General features: G+C 45.9%; 1 protein-coding gene across 1 annotated transcript in view; it reads right to left on the bottom strand.

The window, feature by feature from the left end:
* Positions 1-21,312, bottom strand: part of LOC126284445 (radial spoke head protein 3 homolog) — a 333,014-nt gene that overhangs the window by 10,141 nt on the left and 301,561 nt on the right. The window contains exons 6-7 of the mRNA XM_049983367.1: positions 16,304-16,511; positions 898-1,160 (exon numbers count right to left, since the gene is read on the bottom strand). Coding sequence (XP_049839324.1) covers positions 898-1,160; positions 16,304-16,511 — 471 coding nt within the window. The remainder of the gene's footprint in view (positions 1-897; positions 1,161-16,303; positions 16,512-21,312) is intronic.

Genomic DNA, 21,312 nt, shown 5'->3' with positions numbered 1-21,312 from the left:
CTCTGTCCATGATTTCATACTGCAGTGCGCCCCAGAGTTTTACGAAAGTCTGGAGACACTTGTGTTCCAGCCGTTTCGAACACGCGTTATCTTAAAGCAGGGCGTAAGGATGAGAATGGGATACCGCACCCATTTATTGTTTTTGCAGGCGTAACTGGAAGGGAGACAATTCGTCGGCGCTGGCAAGTGTTCAGCGCGACCTGCCATGCGTAATTAAATACGGCCCGGAAGGTCCGTGGCGGGCTGCAAATAGTAATGTAGGTTTGTCCTGTTGAAAAACAAATGGAGTGACTCGACAGTGACTGTTAGACGTTGAACTGCTGTTTAGAATATGTGGATTGGACGTGGACAGTCAGCCACGCTAAAAGCTTATGTATTAATTGTGTTCAAAAATGTCTAATTAACTAATTCTGGGTGCCCGGTAACGTGTGGGCTTATGTCATAAAGTTAAGTTGTTTTTTTTGGTACAACGTGGAAATATTATGTTCTGGTGCATTGAATGATATTCCAAGAGTAGCGCACTTTTTAAATAAGAAGAGAGAGAGAGATCGAGAGAGTGAAAATTTACCCTTCCTAGCAGTGAAATCTTCGGAGAAGCGTCCGGTGCTAGCAGAAGACATCGGCGCCGCAAGAAAGCAGAACCAGCATTCTTCAACAAGTGAGTCCACGAAGGCGCTTAACATTACACCGGGCCACCGCAATACTATCCACGAGAGCCATCAATTCGCTGTCGTTCCAGGTTTAGCTCGACATGCTCATTCTCCTCTACAGTGCTCGAGTTTTCCCCCACAGTATAAATCCTCCCCAGTTCCTCCCAACCTGTCAGTATGAGGCTACGTGCGTGCTCTTCCCTGCCAGCCTTCTCCTCCGTCCCCGGCAGCAGGCCTCGCCACGTACCTCTGCCTTGGCCGCCTCCACCTCGGCCAGCTCCCGCTCCTTCTGGAGCCTGTCGGCGTGCTGCCGCTGGAACTCCAGCTCGTTCTCGTGGCCCTCGAGCCAGCGCTGGTGGCGGTCGCTCTCCACCAGCGCCAGGTAGATGTCGCGCCGCGAGCGCACGATGTCGCGCACCAAGTCGGTCAGCACCTGGCGCGACGCCACCATCTGGTCCATCTCCTGCCGCACCTCGTTCATCAGCCACGGCATGAAGTTCTGCAGCACGTCTGCAACATTACAGGGAGCGGTCACATGTCACGCGGCAGGTAGGCGTGCACAGCTGTAAGTAGGCTGTTTAGGTTTTTATGTTGGTAACGCCACGTAGCGCTCTATATGAAAATCACTGGCTGCGCTGTGTACAGTCTGTGGTTGGTTGGCATTGTTAGAATATTCTCCATTGTAGTGTTGGGCAGTTGGATGTTAACATCGCGTAGCGTTGCGCAGTTGGAGGTGAGCCGCCAGCAGTGGTAAACGTGGGGAGTGAGATGGCGGAGTTTTGAGAGCGGCACATCTGGACATGTGTCCATTAGAGAGAGTAAATTTGTAGGACTGATGTCATGAACTGCTATATATATTATGACTTTTGAACACTATTAACGTAAATACATTGTTTGTTCTGTATCAAAATCTTTCATTTGCTAACTATGCCTATCAGTAGTTAGTGCCTTCCGTAGTTTGAATCTTTTATTTAGCTGGCAGTAGTGGCGCTCGCTGTATTGCAGTAGTTCGAGTAACGAAGATTTTTGTGAGCTAAGTGATTTGTGAAAGGTATAGATTAATGTTAGTCAGGGCCATTCTTCTGTAAGGTTATTGTAAGTCAGATTGCGTTGCGCTAAAAATATTGTGTGTCAGTTTAGTGTTGATCAGAATAGGTAAAGAGCGAAATGTGTGAGTACGTTCAGTTTTGCTCAGCTGTTTGAAAATCAAATAATGTAAGAGGTTTATCAGCTTAGTAGTTCATTAATTTTTCTAAGGGGACGTTTCACAGCTACTACAAAGTAATGAAACACCAGTACTGAATGACAGCACTTTAACGTTGTCGACAGCCGCGTGTTGAGGCTCACGTGGTACCCATTTATCCGAGAGAGCGAGCTCCACTGTACACAGAAATAACGTGTCAACGGACGCATAGAAACGGAGCAAACGTGACACAGAGTGTATACAATTTCCACCCTTATTTAAGTTGGAGGCTCCTACGTGTCTCTTGAGACATCCGCCTGCTTAGCCGGATGTTAACGTGTTTGCCTACCATGCACCGTGAGGCAGGGGGGAGGGGGGCGGCTAGATTCCCGGCCGCATTGGAGATTTCTCCGCTTGTAGACTGAGTGTTGTGTTGTCCTCATCATTTCATACTCCTCATCGGCACCTCACATTTATATGAGCCAATTAATTTTTAAGACTGTGTCACTTAACATTTCCTGAAGGATTCCAATTGAAGTTGCGTTATCTTTGTCCAGTACATTAACGACTCAGGCCAAGTCGTCAAATTTTTCTGCATAATACTGGACTGCAGCGAGACGATTTCCCCACCATATTATTACTGGGCTTGGTGGCAGTGATACCTTGGGTTTTTAGTCTTCAATACGTGAATTCTTCTCGGCAGCTTAACGAAAACTCTTTTCCATTAGAAATAATTGTATTCATATTAGGATATATTTTTCTGATTTTTTCACATTGTCTGTGTAACCCAGGCATAATGAATGTAACTTGAATCATTTTAGAGTGACAAACAACAGGACCTCTCATTTCCTTTTATGTATGTGCAGCAGCATCTGTTATAAACAGTAAAACGTTAAAAACTCCATACCATCTGACCACAAAACCTGCATTGCTTATTTGATCATTTCTTAAAAACGCAACAACAACATTCCCAACTTTCCTGCCAGTATGTTCTCAAATTTCGTCTAACGTTACCCAGTTTTATTCATTCTCACACAAGGAATGAATTTGTTGAAGACTTTCTTGGTAACATTCTGACAGATACTTTTCTTTCAATGTTCGCTATTCAGGAGTGTCAAGATATGAATATTTGGAGAGAAACGTCCCTAACACCGGATTATTTAACTTAGAAAGAGGTATGTCAGCTGAGGCAAATGTCTTACATAAATCTTGAAAATAAATTAAAAATTTACTAGTTCATGCAGAAAAACCTGGCGCGAAACTGCAGCGATGTTTCTTGTCCTCCAGGCGTTGTGTATGAGAGGTCACTGTTCAGCCTTTATTGCTTTCTCACGTGGTTGGCAGAACAGCATCTGAACTGAAACTATCCTTACATTCTGCAACACACAGCTGCAGACGATAAATAGTTGTTACTTTTACTTTAGGCACTGCAGTATTGCCTTGCACTACACAGCAGCAGAAATAAAGAAATGAACTACATGTGAGTGCGCTGCGAAGAAGGTGAGACACTTGGTGCAATAAGGAGAGGGAATCCTCGATTTCTGTGGTGAGGATAACCGATAAGAAAATCTACACTCTGTATTCAGCAGTTGTTTACACGAGGGCTATCAAGAAAGTAATGCACGTTTTGAAATTAAAAATTACCAATTTGAAAAAGTCAATGTTTTTATACACGGTTTGAAAGTACCCTCTTAAGCTATTTTTCTACGTAATTGCCATTCAAACTAAGGTACTTATAATATGGCACAAGTTTTTCGATACTGTATCCGCAGAAATTTGTCGCCTGCGATTGCAGCCACTTGTTTGTTCCGGCACGCTGTTCGGTGTAAGTACCAAAGCGTTGTGTAGCGAATGGTGTCTTCACTGCTGGGAAGAGGTGGTAGTTGCCGGCGTCAAATCTGGGCTGCGTGGCGGATGATAAAACACTCCCCATCAAATAATAATAGTGACGTGTGACGAGGGCCTCCCGTAGGGTAGACCTCTCGTCTGGTGCAAGTCTTTCGATTTGACGCCACTTCGGCGACTTGCACGTCGATGGCGATGAAATGATGATGATTAGGACAACACTACACCCAGTCCCTGAGCGGAGAAAATCACCGACCCAGCCGGGAATCGAACCCGGGCCCTTAGGATTGACAGTATGTCGCGCTGACCACTTAGCTACCGGGGGCGGACTCCCCAGTAAAAACCTCGTACGAGCTCTCACATGTGATTGGCTGTGGGTCGAAGTACGTTGTCGTCGAGGAAAAAAACTTCTGCGCTAAGTTTTCCCCGACGCTTATTTTGTGTTACCCTTAACGTTGTGCATGTCTGACAATACTCTCTGAGATAAATGTTGTGCCTCGTTCAAGGAAATCAAAGAGAATCACAACATTAGAGTCCCAAAACACAGTAGCCATGATTTTTCTCCCTAAAAGAGTTTGCAAACACTTCCTTGGTTTCTTGTGAGAATTTGTGTCCCCGTTCTATCGACTGCCTTTTTGTTTCACAACTGATACTCTTTGCCCAATACTCGCCCCCAGTTACGATACAGCCGATAAATTTTTTCCATTTTTCTCATAATCTTCGAGGAAGGTCAGTGCTGCAGCCAGACTGTTTTTTGTGATCTTCCGTTACGATGTTGGGAAGTCACCTAGCACAAAATTTGTGCTAACGAAGCTTCTCCGTCACAGGTTCGTGCACTAAACCCCGTGAAATTTGGTGAATATGTTCAGACAGTTCCGTAATCGTGAAACGACGATTTTCACGAAATTTGTCCTTAATTTTCATTACCACTGCGTCAGTCAAAAGCCTAGGCCTACCACTGCAGTACTCACCGTGAACATCGGTGATGTCATTTTTAAAATCAGTGCACCATTAACTCACTAGGCTTTCACTAATTATTCCACGTCCGTACACATGACAAAGATCGCGATACCTTTCACTTCGTTTACAGTTTTTTTCCAACAGGACCGTAATCACAAAACTCACGACACAAGAGGGCGAGATTTTCTATTGCAACACACATTTTAAAACGTCACAGAAAGCAAAGACACAGACCACACATTACCACCGCTGGATATGCCCTGAGTGCAGAAACGTTATTGCACCAAGATGGCGGCTCTAGCCCCTCCCATCTCCGAGATAGACCAGAACGTCTGTTTCTTTCTGGATAATCCTCGTATTAACATGTACATCTACATCATACTCCGCAAGCCACCTAATGGTGTGTGGCGGAGACTACTTTCGGTACCACTATCTCATCCCTCCAGCCCTGTTCCACTAGCGAATAGTGCGTGGGAAGAATTATTGTCGGTAAGCCTCTGTATTGTCTCTAATTTCTCGAATTTTCTCCTCGTGGTCAATAGGCGAGACGTATGTGGGGGGGGAAGTAATATGTTGTCCGACTCCTCCTGAAAAGCGCTGTCCCGAACTTTCAATAGTAAATCTCTCCGTGATGCAAAACGCCTCTCTTGTAACGTCTGTCAATGGAGTTTGTTTAGCATCTTCGTAAAGCTCTCTCGCCAGCTAAACGATCCCGTGACTAACCACGCGGATCTTCTCCATCTCTTCTATCAGTCCTCTCTGATAGGGATCCCAGATAGATGAACAATAATCAAGAATCGGGCGAACAAGCGCCTTATAAGCCACTTATTTCGTGGATGAGTAACATTTCCTTAAGATTCTTGCAATGAATCTGAGTCTGGTAGCTGATTTTCTCACCATCTGTTTTACATGGTCATTCCACTTAAGGTCGCAGTGGATAGTTACGTCTAGATATTTTACGGCAGACGCTGTATCCAGCTGTTTGTCATCAATAGTGTAGCTGTACAGTAGTGGATTTCTTTTCCTATGCATTCGCAATATGTTACATCTATTTACATTCAGGGTCAACTGCCAGATTCTGCACCATTCATCAATTCTCTTGAGGTCGTTCTGCAAATTCATGCTATCTTCTCGCATTGCTACTTTGGTATAAAAAACTGCATCATCTGCGAATAGCTTTAAAGAGCATCTGACGCTTTCTACTAGATCATTTACATATATTGCAAACAGCAACGGTCCTATCACACTTCCCTGTGGTACTCCGGATACTACTTATTCAACTGTCGATTAAGATGAAATAGCTCGCAGGTTCTTCCTCGGTTAAGGAATAAAAAAGAGAAATCAATGAAAATATTATCTGCTAATAACTGAGAAACAGGAATTTATGTAATTCTGGAGAAATTCTTAAAATTTCCATTTCCATGAACAATGTTTATTTATCGGAAAATTCCAGCTCTAATTAAAGGCATTCATTGGTATTTCGTATACGGGGTGAACCAGAACTCCACCGACAAACTTTCAGAAGCTCTTCAGGTGTACATTCTGATATTTTGGTACAAATGATCCGCGGTCTCTGGCAGCTTGTTACGGAATTACGGCATGTCGTTTGTGTTTTTGTCCCAGTTAGTTTTATATCGTATTGCACTGAAAGCAATGCAGAGCAGTATAATTGTCGACAGTATGCGCTGTGTGTCTTCTTATCATTCGCTCACAGTATCTGCAGTTGACAACAATAAAGCCCTCTTTTAACTCGGCGCACTAAAGTTTGCATTCAGTACCGCTCATGAAATCAGTTAATTCAGTATACTTCCTTTGAATATGATAAAGCCATATTTCCATTGATTTTCTTGCTGAAAACTAGTTTGACCTATGTTACATGTTTCATGTTAGTCACTTTTATGTTGCACAAATCATTTGTACAATAGCGGGGAAGTGTCATTTTACATTCATGTTACACATTCATACCTGAATATGACTACATGCTGACCATTAAAATGTTCTTAAAACACAAATACGGTTTAATAATTTCTATCCAGCACATTTCATGATATACACAAGTAGCATAAATTGAAACTGTTGTACGGAGTTGCCAACGAGAAACTTCTTCAGTTTGTTTTCACATTCAATTTAGTTTTCTGTCAAATATTTTATATTACTGAGTAAGCTGTCAGTAGCTCAGAAAGGAGTTCAATATGCAGCAACGAAAAGTTTTCACCTTTTGCCTAATTATATAAAATGTCTGACAGGTATTAAAAAAAGTTGTATGTTCATGTTAAAACCATTTATTCTTTGCAACTCTCGTTCTATGGAAGAATTTTTATTTAAATAATGATACATATTCTCGACTTACAGTCGGTTGGAATAGCGACCGATACAGCAAACAAATACACTCCTGGAAATTGAAATAAGAACACCGTGAATTCATTGTCCCACGAAGGGGAAACTTTATTGACACATTCCTGGGGTCAGATACATGACATGATCACACTGACAGAACCACAGGCACATAGACACAGGCAACAGAGCATGCACAATGTCGGCACTAGTACAGTGTATATCCACCTATCGCAGCAATGCACGCTGCTATTCTCCCATGGAGACGATCGTAGAGATGCTGGACGTAGTCCTGTGGAACGGCTTGCCATGCCATTTCCACCTGGCGCCTCAGTTGGACCAGCGTTCGTGCTGGACGTGCAGACCGCGGGAGACGACGCTTCATCCTGTCCCAAACATGCTCAATGGGGGACAGATCCGGAGATCTTGTTGGCCAGGGTAGTTGACTTGCACTTTCTAGAGCACGTTGGGTGGCACGGGATACATGCGGACGTGCATTGTCCTGTTGGAACAGCAAGTTCCCTTGCCGGTCTAGGAATGGTAGAACGATGGGTTCGATGACGGTTTGGATGTGCCGTGCACTATTCAGTGTCCCCTCGACGATCACCAGAGGTGTACGGCCAGTGTAGGAGATCGCTCCCCACACCATGATGCCGGGTGTTGGCCCTGTGTGCCTCGGTCGTATGCAGTCCTGATTGTGGCGCTCACCTGCACGGCGCCAAACACGCATACGACCATCATTGGCACCAAGGCAGAAGCGACTCTCATCGCTGAAGACGACACGTCTCCATTCGTCCCTCCATTCACGCCTGTCGCGACACCACTGGAGGCGGGCTGCACGATGTTGGGGCGTGAGCGGAAGACGGCCTAACGGTGTGCGGGACCGTAGCCCAGCTTCATGGAGACGGTTGCGAATGGTCCTCGCCGATACCCCAGGAGCAACAGTGTCCCTAATTTGCTAGGAAGTGGCGGTGCGGTCCCCTACGGCACTGCGTAGGATCCTACGGTCTTGGCGTGCATCCGTGCGTCGCTGCGGTCCGGTCGATGGGCACGTGCACCTTCCGCCGACCACTGGCGACGACATCGATGTACTGTGGAGACCTCACGCCCCACGTGTTGAGCAATTCGGCGGTACGTCCACCCGGCCTCCCGCATGCCCACTATACGCCCTCGCTCAAAGTCCGTCAACTGCACATACGGTTCACGTCCACGCTGTCGCGGCATGCTACCAGTGTTAAAGACTGCGATGGAGCTCCGTATGCCACGGCAAACTGGCTGACACTGACGGCGGCGGTGCACAAATGCTGCGCAGCTAGCGCCATTCGACGGCCAACACCGCGGTTCGTGGTGTGTCCGCTGTGCCGTGCGTGTGATCATTGCTTGTACAGCCCTCTCGCAGTGTCCGGAGAAAGTATGGTGGATCTGACACACCGGTGTCCATGTGTTCTTTTTTCCATTTCCAGGAGTGTAGTATACAGGGTATCTCCTAAGAGTCGTCACTGGTATTTTCTTTGGTGTTGCAGCAGATGTTTGCAATTTGGTTTTGCGCGGTGTAGGTGGAGTCAGACCAAACAAAAAGTGCTCACCATTTCTTTCAAGCGACGGCCAAACAAAGTAATTACTGATGCGGAATTCTGAGTGTCCATTCCATAGTGCGGTTGCAGAGTAGTCTACTGTGGTATTCGTTTTATGGACGTTTATTGAGACAGTAAAACTCAAACAATAAACAGCAATCCAGTAGCGACTAAGCTGCACTGCATCATGGCGGAACAGTCAGCGAGAGCCAGAGCAGTACTGTCTCTGCTGGAGGGCTGGCTACTCTTCAGATTTTACTGTCTCTGTTAACAGATTTCGATAAATGACTATCGCACTAGACTGAATTGGAAGCGTACTACCTAATGGGTACCAGATTCCGCTATCAAATCATTTTCTTTGCGAAGAGAAACAAACGGATGCTTACCGTCAACAATAGATGTCGCATGAAGTGGTGTTTGGTCTGACTCCAGCTACGCAATGCAAAAACGAAATTGCAAAGAGAAAATGCGCCTGGCGACTCCTGCGAGAGACATAATTGCAGTTTTTTTTAAATTTCTGCCTACTAGTCGCCGCTTTCGGTACATAGTACTGTCATCAGACCGTTCATTTGCACATCGTAGCCACGCTCGCTTCCCATGCCAGATACATGGTATATAAAAGCTCTATATTTGACACACCTACTTGAGAAGCGAGCTTATTTGACACACCTACTTAGGAAGCAAGCGTATTTGACAAACCTACTCGTGAAGTGAGGGTATTTGGTACACCTACTTAGGAAGCAAGCAAGCGTATTTGACAAACCTACTCGTGAAGTGAGGGTATTTGGTACACCTACTTAGGAAGCAAGCGTATTTGACAAACCTACTCGTGAAGTGAGGGTATTTGGTACACCTACTTAGGAAGCAAGCAAGCGTATTTGACAAACCTACTCGTGAAGTGAGGGTATTTGATACACCTACTTAGAAAGCGAGCGTGACTAGTGCATGTCGGTGGACAGCTTGCGTAACAAAACTGGTAGCCAACCGGTAAAAATAAAAGAAATGAGACTATAGATTACAGCAAAAACATATATTATTTCTAAAAACTTGTACTGTATAAAATTAGTTTTTAATTTAATTGCAGGAATAGGACTGAAAAGTAACATGTTCATCAGTCCGCCCGGTTAGCAATGCGGTCTAACGCACTGATTTCCGGGCGGGAAGGAGCGCCTGTCCCCGGTACGAATCCGTCCGGCAGATTAGCGTTGAGGTCCGGTGTGGCGGCCAGCCTGTGGATGGTTTTTAGGCGGTTTTCCATCGGCCTCGGCGAATGCTGGCTGGTTCCCCTTATTCCGACTCAGTTGCACTATGACGGCGATTGCTGCGCAAAGACTTTCTCCACGTACACGTACACCATAATTACTCTGCCATGCAGACATTGGGGCTACACTCGCCTGGTGTGAGACGTTCCCAGGGGCGTCCACTGGGCGCCGAACCACACAAAAACCCTGGGTTCGGTGTGGGGTGAGTGGACTGCTGTAGCCTGTTGTGGTGTTGTGAACCACTGAGGGCTATGGCAAGGACGAAGCCTCTCCGTCGTTTCTAGGTCCCTACTTCCATACAATACAATTCAACATGTTCATTAATCCAAGCACTAATCCCGTATACACATCCTGTAAGATGACTCACTTTACATCATTCTGATAAAAGAACCGTTCAAATGTTCGACGGAACATTTAAGTAACTGACTAAGTGCGTAACTAAGTAACTAAATGATAAACAATTTTCTGTTGCAGTATTGTGAACTTTTTTGTGCTAAAACCACTTTAAGTTGAAATGATATGAGGTTTCTTTCTGGTATTGCAATCAGGTGTATCGTCGCCTCTCTTGACGTGTGGTGAGTTATTTGCAACAAATGTCATGGGGAAATAAATTCTAAAAGCAGATGTTTTCAAGATGATTGTGGGTGAGAATAATATATTATTCATGAAGAGCGTTTTTGAACAACGAAAACTTTATTTAAAAAACAAATTGTTCGAATGGCTCCGAGAACTGTGCGACTTAACTTCTGAGGTCATCAGTCCCCTAGAACTTAGAACTACTTAAACCTAACTAACCTAAGGGCATCACACACATCCATGTCCAAGGCAGGATTCGAACATGCGACCGTAGTGGTCGCGCGGTTCCAGATTGTAGTGCCTAGAACCGCTCGGCCACCCCGGCCGGCTTTCTTTCATAGAGTCGAATAATCCCAGCGAACATTACTGCCTCAAATTATGTAAAATATGTTGAGTTATTGATTTGTATTTCCTCAGGATTTGCAATGATTCGAAGTGCTAATGTGGCTGAATTTCATTCTTGTAGGATTTCAAAAATGGTTTTTTTTCAGTTCAGATGTTCTTGGATACGGACGACTATTTTTTTCGTTTTCACCCTACTTATTATTTCCTTACTATGTGTTACATCTACTACCGCTGTAGTAGATTTGGAGGTGTAGAACTGGATATGCTGTGCCCTTCTGCAATTTAGAGTGAGACGATTTGTAGAAAAGCAACCAATAACACTTTGCAGAACATTATTTTCCATTTCCCCTGCCGCTGTAAGTACAAGGGCTATGCGGGATGTAAGGAACGATCGGACGCGAAGTGGAAACCACAGTAAAAATCCGATTAAGCTTTGCATATGTGTGGGGCACTGTCTCCAGTATGCCCGTAGGTACCGCCGCTCTTCGCTCTTACGAGTGCACACTGAACGCGTAAATATACCTAGAAAATAGTGTCTCCTGCCACGTAACGTGGCTGCCAGGGTATTTCGCCTGATTTCATTCATCCCCACCTAACGTAACTGTCATGCATTTCCTTCTTCATGATAGTTCTCGGCCACATACTGCAGGGGCAATGAAGATGATCCCGCAACGTTTTCGACAGGAAATGTTTGATCACCCACCATACAGCCCGGACTTGGCCCCCTTCGATTTTCATCTCTGCTCACATGAACCGCGCTGGCTATGAAGACAACATTGTGCTACAGAGAAGGAGCTGTAGTCCAGCGTAGAAAACTGTCGCACGAGGGCGTTGGAAAGCTGGTGGAACGCTACGACAGACGCTAAGTCGGCGCCGCGACTATATAGAGAAGTAGCGGGAATTGGTAGCTAACTGTTGCAAATACACTCATGCTCATAAATCAAAGATAACTGCAGAACGTGGTGCCTCACAACGTGGTACTACACAAGACTGGCGCAAATAGCATAGGCACATAGGGAACACACACGTTACAGATCTGTAAAGCCACGGTATTGGTGATAAGTTGAGAAAGCCGTCCCGAAACACATGTGCTACAAAAAGCCACTGTTTACTGCGCATGTAACCCGACATCCATATGGGATATGACCACCATGCACACGTACACAGGCCGCACAACGGGTTGGCATACTCTGGATCAGACGGTCGGGCAGCTGCTGGCGTATAGCCTCCCATTCTTGCACCAGTGTGTGTCGGAGTTTGATGTGCAGCGATACGTTGACCGAGAGCATCCCAGACGTGCTCGATGGGGTTTAGGCCTGGGGAACGGGCAGGTCACTACATTTGCCTGATATCTTCTGCTTCAAGGTACTCCTCCACGGCTGACAGCTCGGTGGGGCCGTGCGTTGTCATCCATCAGGAGGAAGGTGGGACGCACAGCATCCCTAAAAAGGCAGACATACTGGTGCAAAATGACGTCCCGATACACCTGACCGGTTACAGTTCCTCTGTCAAAGACATGCAGGGGTCTGCGTGCACCAATCATAATCTCACCCAACACCATCAAACCACCACCTCCATACAGGTCCCTTTCAAGGACATTAAGGGGTTAGTATCTGGTTCCTGGTTCACGCCAGATGAAAACCCGGCGCGAATCACTGTTCAGACTATACCTAGACTCGTCTGTGAACATAACCTGGGACCACTGTTGCAGTGACAATGTACTGTCGTCTTCTTGACACCAGGCTTTACGGGCTCTCCTGTGACCAGGAGTCAGTGGAATGCACCCTGCAGGTCTCCAGGGGACAAAACTGTGTCTGTTCAGTCGTCTGTAGACTGTGTGTCTGGAGACAACTGTTCCAGTGGCTGCGGTAAGGTCCCGTGTAAGGCTACCTGCAGTATTCCGTGGTCGTCTGCGGGCACTGGTGGTGAGATATCTGTATTCTTGTGGTGTTGTACACTGTGGACGTCCAGTACTGTAGCGCCTGGACACATTTCCTGTCTGCTGGAATCGTTGTCATAATCTTGAGATCACACTTTGTGTCACACGGAGGGCTCGTGTTACGACCTGCTGTGTTTGATCAGCCTCCAGTCGCCCTAGTATTCTACCCCTCACAACGTCATCAATATGTGTTCTTTGAGCCATTTTCAACACGCAGTCACCATTAGCAGGTCTGAAAACGTCTGCACACTTACTAGCTCCACCGTTCTCTGACATGCACCAACATACCTCTGCGTATGTGGACAGCTGCCAGCGCCACCGTCCGACGACCGCAGGTCAAATGCATCGCATGGTCACACCCCGACGCGATTTAAAGCCGAAAACCGCCCACCAGAGCGTTGTTTCACCATGTATCAGCATTAACCTTAATTTATGAGCATGAGTGTAGAACAATTTTGATTTTGAAACTTCCTGGAGGATTAACCCTTTCGTGAGCCGTGGGAAACATGCTTCCCACTACAAAATGGTTCAAATGCCTCTGAGCACTATGGGACTTAACATCTGAGGTCATCAGTCCCCTAGAACTTAGAACTACTTAAACCTAACTAACCTAAGGACATCACACACATCCATGCCCGAGGCAGGATTCGAACCTGTGACCGTAGCAGTCGCACGGTTCCGGACTGCGCGCCTAGAACCGCGAGACCACCGCGGCCGGCCTTCCCACTACAATGAACTCGCTCCTACTCCCGTGGGATTCACAGTTCCCACTTCTGTACGGTGCTACCACCTAGTGAACAGTATAGGGTACTACTTCCAATCGGAATTTTCCGCCGTTTTTGCTGTACCTTCGCGCAGAGGCGTTGATAGCTGAGTGTTACTCCGTAGAGGAGCCTTTCAGTGCTGTTTGCGTGTTTTGTGATTTTTTTCCTCAAAGCTATAATATAAGGTAAATATTTTTGATTTACCCAAGTTTATGAAGAAAAACGTAAAACTGGAACGAGGAGAATTCCAGTTTGAAACAAAAGGAGCCATTTCTGCAGTAAAATGGATGGATAACCGTCCAGTCACTTACCTGTCCTCAGTTCATGTCGCATGAGGAACAGTCACAGTGAAAAGGAAAAACAAGGATGGTACTAGTACAGAGATTTCGTGTCCTGAAACTGTGGCAGAATACAACAAAATAATGGGTGGCGTCGGTAAGTTTGATCAATTACGAGAAAGGTATGCTATTGGCAGACGTTCTGTGAAATGGTGCCACAGAATATATTATTTCCTGGTGTACGCTGCTGCAGTGAACAGTTTTATCCTGTGGAAAACAAGTGAAAGAGAAAGTGGACAGCATGATCAGCCCACATATGGGATCCATCTAGCCAGACAATTGATCGCTTGCTTCTCATCCCAAAAAAGGCGTGGACAAAAACCTGTCTTTCTGGCAGAAAGGGGTAAAATATCTGAAGATTTTCGTCATGTAGCTGTAGGGGAGCATCAACCCATTTTAGGAGAAACCTACTAGACGTGCCGTCATTGTAGTACCAAAGCTGCGGAAAAGAGCACTGACTGTGTTTGTACATATTGTCAAATACCACTTTGCATAGACCAATGTTTGAGGAAGTTTCATGGCAAGTAATTGTAGACAATCATTGTAACAAGAGAAGTAAATTTATCAAATAAATATGACATACAGGGTGTTACAAAAAGGTATGGCCAAACTTTCAGGAAATATTCCTCACACACAAATAAAGAAAAGATGTTATGTGGACTTGTGTCCGGAAACGCTTAATTTCCATGTTAGAGCTCATTTTAGTTTCATGAGTACGTACTGTACTTCCTCGATTCACCGCCAGTTGGCCCAATTGAAGGAAGGTAATGTTGACTTCGGTGCTTGTGTTGACATGCGACTCATTGCTCTACAGTACTAGCATCAAGCACATCAGTACGTAGCATCAACAGTTTAGTGTTCATCACGAACGTGGTTTTGCAGTCAGTGCAATGTTTACAAATGCAGAATTGGCAGATGCCCATTTGATGTGTGGATTAGCAGGGGGCAATAGCCGTGGCGGGGTACGTTTGTATCGAGACAGATTTCAAGGACAAAAGTGTCCCGACATGAATACGTTAGAAGCAATTGATCGGCGTCTTAGGGAGTCCGGAACATTGCAGCCTATGACTCGCGACTGGGGAAGACCTAGAACGAAAGGACACATGCAATGGACGAGGCAATTCTTCGTGCAGTTGACGATAACCCTAATGTCAGCGGCAGAGAAGTTGCTGCTGTATAAGGTAACGTTGACCACGTCACTGTATGGAGAGTGCTACGGGAGAACCAGTTGTTTCCGTACCATATACAGCGTGTGCAGGCAATATCAGCAGCTGATTGGCCTTCACGGGTACACTTCTGCGAATGGTTCATCCAACAATGTGTCTATCCTCATTTCAGTGCAAATGTTCTCTTTGCGGACGAGGCTTCATTCCAACGTTCTCAAATTGTACATTTTCACAATCGACTTGTGTGGTCTGACGAGAATCCGCATGCAATTGTGCAATCACGTCATCAACACAGATTTCCTGTGAACGTTTGGGCAGGCATTGTTGGTGATGTCTTGATTGGGCCCCATGTTCTTCCACCTACGCCCAATGGAGCACGTTATCATGATTTCATACTGGATAACTCTACCTGTGCTGCTAGAACATGTGCCTTTACAAGTACGACGCAAGATGTAGCTCATGTACAATAGAGCTCCTGCACATTTCAGTCGAAGTGTTCGTCGCTTCTCAACAACAGATTCGGTGACCGATGGATTGGCAGAGGCGGACCAATTCCATGGCCTCCGCGCTCTCCTGACCTCAACCATCTTGACTTTCATTTATGGGGGCATTTGAAAGCTCTTGTCCACGCAACCCCGGTATCAAATGTAGAGACTCTTCGTGCTCGTATTGTGCACGGCTGTGATACAATACGCCATTCTCCAGGGCTACATCAGGGCATCAGGGATTCTATACGACGGAGGTGGGTGCATGTATCCTCGCTAACGGAGGACATTTTGAACATTTCCTGTAACAAAGTGTTTGAAGTCACGCTGGTACGTTCTGTTGCTGTGTGTTTCCAGTCCATGATTAATGTGAGAAGTAATAAAATGAGCTCCAACATGGAAAGTAAGCGTTTCCGGACACGAATGTTTCCTGAAAGTTTGGCCGTACCTTTTTGTAACACCCTGTATATCGAAAAAGTTGTTTTTGTCATTTTACTCCAAGGAAGGGTTGTGGGAAGAATACTTCCCACCTCGTTGTGTGACCTCACTTTCACAATTGGAGCAAATTTGATATTGTGTATGATAAATATACCTATCTGTTAACTACTATCTGTTCTCTAATCATTAAAAAACTGCTCAATAATTTTGCCCACGAAAGGGTTAAAACTGTGTGCCGGACCGAGACTCGAACTCGGGATCTTCGCCTTTCGTGGCAACCACTATGATTTCCATTTCGTGAGCCATCATTCCTTACATTCCGAATAGCACTCGTATGTTTTGATTGATTACAATATTAGTGCGATGTACAGAAAGAAGTGAGTCTGCCTGCTGTAAGTCAGACCAGCGCAGAGCTGTGGTGCCGTGTGGGAGGAGGGCACTGACCCTCGCGGATGGCGTCGATGAAGTATCCCGCCTCGTTGAGCCCGCGCAGCACGGCGGGCAGAGCATCCTCCAGGTACCCCCTGGTGAGCACGGCTGCCGCCAGCCGCTCTTCCGCCTCCTGCTGCTCGCGCAGCTCCCGCTCCAGCTGCGACACGCGCCGGTCCTTTTCCTCGCGCATGCGCCGCTCGCGCTCCTCCAGTCGCTTGATCTGTCAGACAGCAACACACACAGTCAAATTAGAGCCAGGGAGCAGGGGACCAGATGTAGTAATTTCTAACATTCTGCGTGGTGGCTGTTTGTTCTAACAAGGGAACCTCCCCATCGCACCCCCCTCAGATTTAGTTATAACTGGGCACAGTGGATAGGCATTGAAAAACTGAACAGAGATCAATGGAGAAAACAGGAAGAAGTTGTGTGGAACTATGAAAAAAAAAGCAAAATATACAAACTGAGTAGTCCATGCGCAACATAAGCAACATCAAGGAGAGTGTGAGCGCAGGAGCGCCTTGGTCCGGTGGTTAGCGTGAGGAGCTCTGGTGGTTCAGATCTTCCCTCGAGTGAAAAGTTTAATTTTTTATTTTCAGACAATTATTATCTTCTGTCAGTCCGATGCGAGGTAATTGCGCCGTAGTGTCGGGCAAGGTAGAAGAATCTTTTTACCCATTCGCCAAGTACACAAGTTAGCTGGGTCGACAACATATTCCTGTCATATGACGCACATGCCGTCACCAGTGTCGTATAGACTATATCAGACATGTTTTCCTGTAGAGAAATCAGTCGACCTATCCTATGAACTTGCGATCAAATGTTTTCGGTTCCCATTGCAGAGGCACGTCCTTTCGTCTACTAATCGCCCGGTTTTGCGGTGCGTTCGCCAAACACAGACACTAAACTTATTACAGTGAACAGAGACGTCAACGAACGAACGGACAGATAATAACTTAAAAAAAAAAACCTAACCTTTCCACTCGAGGGAAGACTTGACCCATGGATCTCTCGTTGTGCAGCTGCTTACGCTAACCACGGGACCACGGCGCTCTTGAGCTTACATTCTCCTTGTTGTTTCCTATCTTGCACATGGACTACTCAGTTTATAAATTTTGCTTATTCTTTTCATAGTTCCACACAACTTCTTCCTGTTTTCTCAATTGATCTGTGTTCAGTCTTTCAAGGCCTATCCACTGTGCCAACTTATAACTAAATCTGAGGGGGGGGGGGGGGGAGGGGGTGATGGGGGGGTTCCCTTGTAAGTCGTGTCTCCCTACCACTTTCGCGCAACGACGCTCTGAGCGTGTTTTTTTAGGGAACTCACTAGTTTGAACCTGGGACCTGTTGCTGGTAAGGAGACGCCAGACCACACATGACATGTGGAGTTCAGAAGAGTTCAGTGAGACTAGCGATGATATAATCAAATACTTAATGATTTCAGCGTAGCTCCACTGCACTCCCTGTAAAAGAATCTTAATATAACTAAAATTAGTGGAAGGGCTTCAAGGCTTTCCTATTTTTACTTAACTGGTAAAATAACGTCGAAAAAGCAGTTAAGTTTACCACTGGAAAGTTTATTCTACTCACAAAACATTGTTTATAAATTGCACTATTGATAAAAGGAAATACGAGGGCTGTCCAGAAAGTGAGTTCCGATTGCTCGCGAAATGGACACCACAGTGAAAACCTGGTGAAGCTTTGCACATATGTGTTGGTTGGTGTGTCTAGTATGACCCTCGATCGCATGAAGACGCTCTTTTCAGTTGTGAGCGCACTTTGAGCGTGTTAAGGTGCCTAGAACAGCGATGTCTCCCGCCACGTAGGAGGGCCCGCTGAGAGGCTTCGCCTTAATGAATGCAACCCACCTAACACAACTGTCATGCACTTCCTTCTTCATGGCAATTCTCAGCCGCACTCTGCAGGGGCAATGAAGGCGCTCCTACAGCCTTTTCGATGGGAAGTGTTCGATCGCCCACAACACTCCTAATTGGCTCGTCCTGCGTATCATCTCTGTTCACATGAAACACTGGATGCGAAGACAGTACTTGGGCGCAGGCTATGCGCAATAGACAACCGTAGAGAATTATCGGAAAGCATAGGCGGCTGCCTTCTATGATGACGGAGTTGGAAATTTGGTATAACGCTCCGACAAATGTCTAAGTCAGCGACGACTATGTAGAGAACAATCTGGAAAGTCTAGCTAACTCTTGCAAATAAAATGTTTCTGATTTTCACTGTGGTTTCCATTTAGCGACCGATCGAAACTTGCTTTCTGGACAACCCTCGTATTTTCATACAGGATAAGAAAAACCAACTGCGTTCAACAAAAATGTGAACGAATATTCCCTGAATGGGTTTCCAAGTTCTATAATGGATCGAAGGATAACCTATGCCATATCACATCTGTAATCTAGGTTTAAATTAAATTTCATAAAAGAGAAAACTATCAAAAATGGTCTACAGTGACCCTCAATTATCTTTAATTACTTATTTAACTTGTAAATTACAGTGGCTGATTTGGCTTCTCAATAATTATATAACAGAAAAATCATCACGTTTCAGATTTTATCTTCTAATAGCAAATGTGAATACTACGAAGTTTAATTGATGATCGACACTAGTATTACGTAAAAAGGGGATGTAACAGATGAGACTTCTACAGTTCTGAGTGGAGCCTTATGCGCTCAAAAATGCGGCATCGCGTGCGTTCATTAACCTTGTCGTTGGTTAGGCAGCGTCAGGGGGCGGCTGGCGGCGCAGCTCCTCACACCTCGCCGTCTCGGAAGCAACTCTTACTACGATTTACCGAAGTTGGTTTAAGAAAAGCTGCCTTGTTGCGTTTTCAACTGACCAATCAGAGTCTCAATGTTAACCTTAAGCTCCACCTACAAAAAATCTGTCTATCCAATGAGAAACGTTATACTTTTCGTGGTGGGGCAATGTTTTTAACGTTTGGAACGTAACAGAGAAGCGAAAAAGTCTCACGCTTAAACTTGCAGCTGGTATGGTCCTTTTAGTGTTATCATAAGACCTATACTGTTCTTCTGGAGGGCTCTATATTTTAACATGGGCTGGGGGGTGGTCTTGGCGGTCGGCTGGCGTCGTGGGTGTTCGTTCCTTTATCGTAGGGCCTTCTAGCTTACACGATTCTGCTCTAGGCTTCTGTTCTCGTTTCTCCCCTCGGAACTGCGTCTGTTTCACGGTGGGAAGGTATGACATGCAATTAGGCGTATTCCATTTGCTCACTCGTTGATCGTATTACTTTGGTTAATTTAATGTCACGATTTATTCGGAGCTATGTGACATACTGCCGGATTTGCTATCATGTCAGGGTTTTCATGGAAGGTGTTGTATCTGGTGTAAAGATTCAAATGTGTGTGCTTGCAGACTGTATAGTCATGGATGAAGGGAAGAAACAGAGAGAAACTTTGTGCCTGCAGATAGCCTACTCCTCTCGAATGGCACCAAGGGGGCCACTGAGTTTAATGTCCTCATCCGACAGACGGATACCCATCAACAGTGTGTCTCATGCCCTCAGTTTATGACACACTGCACGGAGGTGTGAAATGTAATCCGGGCCATCGACGCAAAGACTGGTGATGAGGAACTTGACGATTTCTCCTGCCCTCCCCTTGCTGCCCAAGTACTGTCAGTGAAAATTTCATGCATCACGACGATACGAACTGGCATATCCCAGAGTCGAGCGCTGCTATAAAGCCGTCTTCAGTGACATCGCTACGAAGGTTGTAAGGTAGCAGTATTTTGCGCCTTACTGTAATATAATAATTGTTGCAAAGACGAGTTAGATATCGGTTATTATGTTATTTATCAGGCAATCAGCCTGTTGAAATTAATATAGGGAGTATCAGACGGCATAAGACGCATATTAACATTAAGAAATTCGCATGTTGCATGAAGTCGGGAATCTGGCGATATTTTCACGGAGTTTTGCTAGAGCGGACGCGCGGCACCGTTGAAAGGGCAGAGGGGTGCGGAAGTTTACAACCGACCATTATGAGTCGGCGTGCGAAAGCGTCCCACGGGGGGAGACGCGCCGCCGGAGCAGGTAGGCACCCATTGTGCGGAGCCTTTGAGGGCTCAAATGGTTCAAATGGCTCTGAGCACTTTTACATTTGCTATGGGACTTGACGTCTGAGGTCATCAGTCCCCTAGAACATAGAACTACTTAAACCTAACTAACCTAAGGACATCACACACATCCATGCCCGAGACAGGATTCGAGCTTGCGACAGTAGCGCTGGCGCGGTTCCAGACTGTAGCGCCTAGAACCGCTCGGCCACCAAGGCCGGCGGGGCCTTTGAGGAACGGCGCCCCATGGGCGCTGGACGTTACTCCGACGCCACTACGTCGAGATGAGCTGGCACCTAAGGGAGCCTTCCCACGAATCTTAACGTTTGATGGGGCTAGTGGAATGACCTTTTCCCGCGCGAGGGCGAACAGAGAGACACGATTGGTGGGCTCAATTTTGAACGGAGTTTCAGTTTGTTCCAGAACATTCTAGGCGCAGCAAGGCGCAGAATGTTTTAAGAAGCCAGAAAATAATAGTGGCAGCGAACTGTGCTGGTCTAGAGCCACGGGATTGGCCAGCCCGAAAAATAATGGGGGGGGGGGGGTGCTGATTTTTGCGGAGGGAAGCGTTTGGAGAGAAGCGTCTTAGCTCCTGTAGCAAGCGGACGTCGTGCTTTCGGCTCTGCTGTAGGAAAGTAAATTCTTTTCAGTGTGCTGAGCAGAACTTTGAATAAGTCTGCGAGCTGCAACTGAAACAAGTATTCAGTTAGGGGTACTGTCATGTTTTACTGTTAGAGACAGGCTGATTCCGCTAATTACGGTTGGGAATACTGTCTCATAGGAAGTATACAGGAGCAGAGCAATTTCCTTGAGCCACACTTTATTAAAGACGTTACTGGATTTCGTCTTTGGGCTGGTGAGTCGCCTCTTAACGAGTGCGAGACGACTGGAAAGAAAGCAGAATTAGCTTTTGAATAGGAGTTTACGAACAG

The sequence above is a fragment of the Schistocerca gregaria genome, chromosome 8 (assembly GCF_023897955.1).
Source record: "Schistocerca gregaria isolate iqSchGreg1 chromosome 8, iqSchGreg1.2, whole genome shotgun sequence".
Taxonomy (NCBI): Eukaryota; Metazoa; Arthropoda; class Insecta; order Orthoptera; family Acrididae; genus Schistocerca; species Schistocerca gregaria.
The sequence above is the reverse complement of the archived record's forward strand: the minus strand, read 5'-3'. Positions and strand labels throughout refer to the sequence as shown.